The sequence below is a fragment of the Pristiophorus japonicus genome, chromosome 17, assembly GCF_044704955.1.
Source record: "Pristiophorus japonicus isolate sPriJap1 chromosome 17, sPriJap1.hap1, whole genome shotgun sequence".
In the NCBI taxonomy this organism is placed as follows: Eukaryota; Metazoa; Chordata; class Chondrichthyes; family Pristiophoridae; genus Pristiophorus; species Pristiophorus japonicus.
The window spans coordinates 11058497-11064496 of NC_091993.1; the positions used below are offsets into that span (position 1 = coordinate 11058497).

Sequence of the window (6000 nt, forward strand, 5' to 3'; positions counted from 1 at the left end):
GATCTAGAGATTGAAAATGTGAAATGGAAAGTAAATTGAGAAGAAATATATTTAAATCAGGTTATTGAAAATCTAGATTAAATGGATCTGCCTCTCTCTAAATATGTATCTGCTTCCTTAGCAACAACTTTGTAATCTAATTGCCTTTTATTTGTGCAGGAAGTTTATCCAGAGCCTGCCAGACAAGGGTAAACGAATCACTGAGTTTATAGCAAAACTTGAAGCAGCAATTGCGCAGCATGAAGAAGTGGAGCGAGCGGCTGAACTGCTTTCAGCAGTTAAACTGGAGTTTCAAAAGAAGCCGAGGGAGCGAACTCCTGAGGAGGAGGTCTTCAGTAATGAGAATGCAACTTTACCTCTGACAACAGGGCAAATTATTGGAAACAAATCGAAGGATTGTGATGAGGTTAAGAGAGAGCGATATGTATTGTCAAAGGTTGATGTCGAAGGAATTACAAATGAAGAAAGCTCCAAATTTTACGATAAGAATCAAGAATTAAGTCATAAGAGACGCAAAGTATTGGAGAAAGAGCAAGCAACTTCAGGAAGCTATACAGCCAAGCGTGCTACAAATAGTGAGAACTCTCTTTATTCTGTGGACAGCCAGAGAACCACAAGTGTAAAGCAGGAAAAAAACAATCCTACCCGTCCGCATAACACCGCAAGTGACCTGGAAGCAGATTTTGTCACCAAAACTGATTTGCTTAGTGATAGACTTGATGCAGTGACTCTGAAAGATAATGGACACAGCAAAGTATGTCACAAAATGCAGGAAGAACCAACTTTAAGCAGCAATGTAAAGTTCAACGACAACCCCTTTCAAACTCTGCACCACCAAGTAAAGAAAACTCCTCATTACGTTGACATACTGGAACAGAGAGCCAAGAACCCAGTGGTGAAAAGAGCACAATTCAAAGCTAACCAGTAAGTTTCACCTCGGGTTTGAGGTACTGTATATGGATCTGGTTATCTGCTGACTGAATTTTCTGTGTATTGTTAGATCTTGCAATTTAGGCCCAAAATATTGGGGGGTTTTTGGCCCTATAATTTCAGAGTTTTATATTCAAATCATTATTCCTACATTGCAGTTTACTTTGTTACTGCTTATATTTTGCTTACAATTAAAGATGAAAGATTTTAGTAGAATCCATGTTGCTAGTTCGTCAGCCAATAGTGCTACATGAAGTCATAGAGCTTTTAAATACCATAATGTTATGCAACCCCAGACAAGTGAGCTGTAAAACGTTGCCTTTGTAAGGCTCGAATTACACGTGTGATAGTGATTTTCACAGTAGATGGACTTTGGTCTTTCAGTGTGAATATTTGTGTTTTTTTAATGTCAGCCCAATATCTGGATTCCCCGGTTCATCTCCAGACCATTCACCTGGCAGGTCTGCACTGAAACTATCTCCAGCAGAAAGAAGGCTAAGGGACCGGAAACACCTTGATGATATCACGGCTGCTAGACTGCCCCCACTTTACCACACTCCTGCTCAATTACTGTCCCTAGAAGAGTCTGGAGAACTACAAATATCACAAAAGCAAAAGTATGAGGTATGAGCAATGAGCAAAACACATACAATAAACATGTGCTTGACATTAACATTTATAACTGACAAAATACTAGCTATATAAAATTACAATGTATGCATATATATTTCCATTTTAACACTAATTTATATATTGCTTTGGTTTCCTTCATTTCACTACCACAGAATTTAAACTCTTGATACCATACTGTTTAAATATCTTTTGTGTGCTTGAAGACAGTAATGTAGTGGAACCTGTTTATAAAGAACGAGGGTATGGGGAAACTCTGCTCATTATGAAAAATGTTCAGAATTCCATTTCACATATGGAACTGAATGAACAAAATTGTTTGCTTGCATTGAAATTCTGAGCTCTAATCTTTCATTATTTAATCCATAAGGGAAATGCAAGCAGTGTCTCTAGTGATAAATCACTCAATCTGTCTGCATGGAAACCAAATCTAATACTTCATAAGTAATTCTAGTTCCCAATTCATTCAGTTTTGAGTTTGAACCTGCTTCTAGGAGCTTCTCTCTCTCCGACAATGACTTGCTTCCACACTAATGAGTTCTTGGGTGACTGATGAGCCCAATGCGGGATCTAGTCTCTGTCACAGGTGGGGCAGATGGTGGTTGGAGGGACGGGTGGGTGGGGCGCTTGATTTGTCGAACGCTCCTTCCGCTGTTTGTGCTTGGCTTCCGTGTGCTCCCGACGAAGAGACTCAAGTGTTTGGCGTCTTCTCGAAGGCTTCTCCTCCGCTTTGTGCTGTCTTGGGCCGGGGATTCCCTAGAGTCAGTGAGGATGTTACATTTTTTTCAAGGAGGCTTTGAGGGTGTCCTGGAAGTGTTTTCTCTGCCCTCCTGGGACTCTCTCTTGCCATGATGTAGCTCGGAGTACAGTGCTTGTTTCGGGAGTCTGGAATCGGGCATGCGGACGATGTGGCCCATCCATCAGAGCTGATCGAGCGTGGTCAATGCCTCGACACTGGGGATGTTGACCTGAGAGAGAGAGTGCTGATGTTGGTGCGCCTATCCTGCCAATGAATTTGCAGGATTTTGCAGAAGTAGTGTTGGTGGTACTTCTCCAGTGCTTTGAAGCTAGTAGTTTCACAGTGCTAGTATCAAACAAGGTTTTGTTCAAAAGTAGGGAAACTAATAAACATTTGTTGCTAATTTAAACCCGGGTACATCCAGTAAGTAAACTAGTTACGTAATAAAGGGAAACTGTTGAATGCTTTTTGTCTGGACCTTCTAATTAATCGAAACATTCTCTTTTTCAGTCCACACAGGCCAGCCTAGCAGCAGATAAACTAACACAAAGGTTGAACATTAAAATAATGAACTTTAACCCGGAATGTGCATCTGCTACAACATACCGAGAATATAGGGATCAGGGAGACAACAATTCTTCAGAAGAAGATTTAACTTGAAGTCCAGCCTTCTAATAATGAAAGATTGACAGCTGTGCTCCAGTAGTGACACTTTGGAGGCTGGAACATGTTTTCCTTTAACAAGATGGCCCATCTATGCAAATGCTCTTATTGCAGCACTGATGCTTATTGATATAACATTGTGACCGAGGGTTTTCATGCACAACTTTACAGAGGCTAACACTGTTTTTTCATTTTTAACATTTTAATTGAATTGCAGCAGTGTAAGTATATTCCTTTCTGTAAATGGCATTGATGAAAAACTTGGGCAGCATGGAAAGTGAACAAATGGGATCCATTGTATGGTTTATGCAATTGACGATAGTAATTGTGCTGAGTGTTCACTTTACCCCAACATGGTCTATTGCAGTTCCTTGTACCTTGCTGCACTGTACCTTGTTATTCAAGCAGAAGCCTTTTTGTGGAAACTATTTTTATATTTTACAACATGGTAAAATTATAGTTGAAAAACACATCAGTCAAAAGTATTTTATATGCCTTGTTGCTTGAACTGTTTTAACTTAAGTTATTATGAGAGATCTGTGGAGAAAAATAAGAAAGTTGGGGAAATTATTTCCATCACTGAATTTTGGTATTAAATTCTGTCACAGTGTTATATAAAAAAAAATGTGGGATTAATAAATTGCAACATTCGAAGGGTTACTTTTGTAACAAGTATTTAGCAGGTGCTTACTGACCTATGATATATTGGCCTGGAGTTTCTGCTCAATGGCGCTTTGTTTTTGGTGCAATTCGGCCAAAACCGGCACAAAAGATCAGGGAATTTTAAGCTCAATTTGCAATCAGTGCAACTCGAGTTTCTGCGATCTTTTGTGGTAGTTTTAAAAACATTGTGCTGGAAGTAGGCCCCGCCCACAAAACTGGCCACGCCCCCAGAATAAGTTTCCGCTAATTGCGCTTGTATGTGGGCCTTTGAGGAGGCTCTAAGAATTAAGCCGGTTCTTTTGGGCGCAAGGACATTAAAGGGTACATTTTAAAAGATTTTAAGTGCAATTTTTGTTTTAATTTACTAAAACTGACCCAATGTATCCCAATATAACTAGAAAATAGTTTTATAGATTTAAAAAAAAAAGTGAATTTCAGTAATTTAAAATCCGGATACTCAGAAGTGGTGGATTGACACTGTTTAAAAATGCTTATTTTTTGTGATAAACCTATTTTCAGCTGTTTTAATCAAACTTCACCAAGTTACCACTTAAATATATGATGGAAATTTTTTAAAACCAAAAATTAAAAATAAAGTTATATTTGAGAATGCTGCCTGATTGCATTCGGCGATATGCAAATGAGTGAGTGGAAACTTGGGAGGGATGGGGGGGCATGTTGGGGAAAGAGAGAAACGCTTTCAAAACGGATGCAATTTTGTGCACAATTTTCGCCGCAATCGGTAATTGCGCCCAAAGTGGAAACTCTACCCCAATCTTTCCAACCCATATATTTGTATGACATGTAGGAGTGAAGTGCAGAGATTTGATGCAAGTCGTTTTTATACTAGTACTTGCAGCAGCTCCATTTAACTTAGTTCAGGAGTCAGCGGACACATTTTAGCCAACTTTCATTCAGCGCACAATGTAAATTAATCCAGGAGATTGGAGAGAAGTGTGTCTGAGCTTTGACACTGTCTTGTTCCAGCTATGTTGTTTGTACTTAAAACTATCACGCTTGTGACCTTAGTTTGGACAGGTTGAGTCACTCTCTTGTAGCAGCACCAGCCTATTTTTGGATGATTTAGTCTTCATCTAGCATTTGGAGCCACATCCCATCAAGAGAACTGGCAACTTCGGGAGAGGCGAAAGTTGGAGAAGGCAAAAAAATCTATCCTCAAGTAATTTTCTTAAAGGTAAATGGGAGACTGGCAATCTCTCATTCGTGACTGCATTTGAATTGAAATCTTTCAAAGATGTGCATTTTTGCAATGTTGCCAGTGAGTCATTCACTTCAGAAGAAAATTGATAATCTGATTTTCATTACTAGAGGAATTTTACATTTTTTTTTCCTCCCTCATCACCAAGCATAGCTTTGCAATGGCCCAGAATTTGCAATCCTGATCATTCCGAACTGCCAGTGTTTGCCGTCATTTCGCCTTTGAAACTGACCGCAGCCTAATGTGTAAATCCTGAAGTGGTCTTGTCATTCCCTGCTCCTCTACAGGCTACGCTGTCCCCCGTGTCTCCAGCCCCCCCCCCCCCCGCCACAGAACCGACAATCTGAAATCTCTCAAATCATGGAAACTGACAAAATCTTCAGCTCTTCCACAGTAATTATGCTATTAAATACCCTATTCAAAGTTAGACCCAAAGAGATTTGGTGTAACTGGGGTTGTAACCGCATATTGACTGCTAAACAAAGGTTAAGTCCCTGAAAAACACATTTTAATTTTGTGGAATGTCGATTTTATCCATTTTAATAAAAATGTACATTTTTAACAAACTTTAAAAAAATGTTACGTTTATTCATCTTTATTTCAGATTTGCCTTCTCCCCAAGGGACAGTCCCAGTCTTTGTTTTTCTCTCTCTCTCATTTTTTAAAAGCTAGTATTTTAAGAGCTGATCCATTTCCTGGTTCGCTGTCTGTGAGAATTCTACATTTTGACTGTTTAGATCGCTTGTTGACGTCACAGCAGCCCGCACTAGGGGATTCCCACTATACTCCGTTGATCTGAATTACGCATTGGAAAACCTGAACACCCCAACACGAGATCACATGATCTTTGTGCGAAGCTTACTTCGGGGCCAGCGGCGAACGCCTTTACTTCGCTGCTGACTGCAAATGCCAGGCCATTGTATCTTCATGCTATGTATTAGCAGTGTCACAACCCAGAGTTATAAAGTGAAAGCTTGTTGCATTTAGGCTGTGGTCCCTTCATGCTCCAACTTAGAGATGGTTTGGATTCGGTTTACTAAACATTGTTTATTGTTTCTGCCAAAGATGGTACTCTTTTGTGCATTTACCTTAAAATTAAAGCGCATTTGCTGAGCAGCTAGTTAATTCAAGTTAACACAATACAAGTTGGCCTCTG

At 39.6% G+C, this 6000-nt stretch overlaps 1 protein-coding gene across 1 annotated transcript in view; it reads left to right on the forward strand.

The window, feature by feature from the left end:
- LOC139227538 (myocardial zonula adherens protein-like) overlaps positions 1-4270 on the forward strand; it is a 98784-nt gene extending 94514 nt beyond the window's left edge. The window contains exons 14-16 of the mRNA XM_070858359.1: positions 160-924; positions 1344-1554; positions 2810-4270. Of these exons, the coding sequence (XP_070714460.1) occupies positions 160-924; positions 1344-1554; positions 2810-2959 (1126 nt within the window). The 3' untranslated portion in view covers positions 2960-4270. The remainder of the gene's footprint in view (positions 1-159; positions 925-1343; positions 1555-2809) is intronic.
- Positions 4271-6000: the final 1730 nt, after the last annotated feature.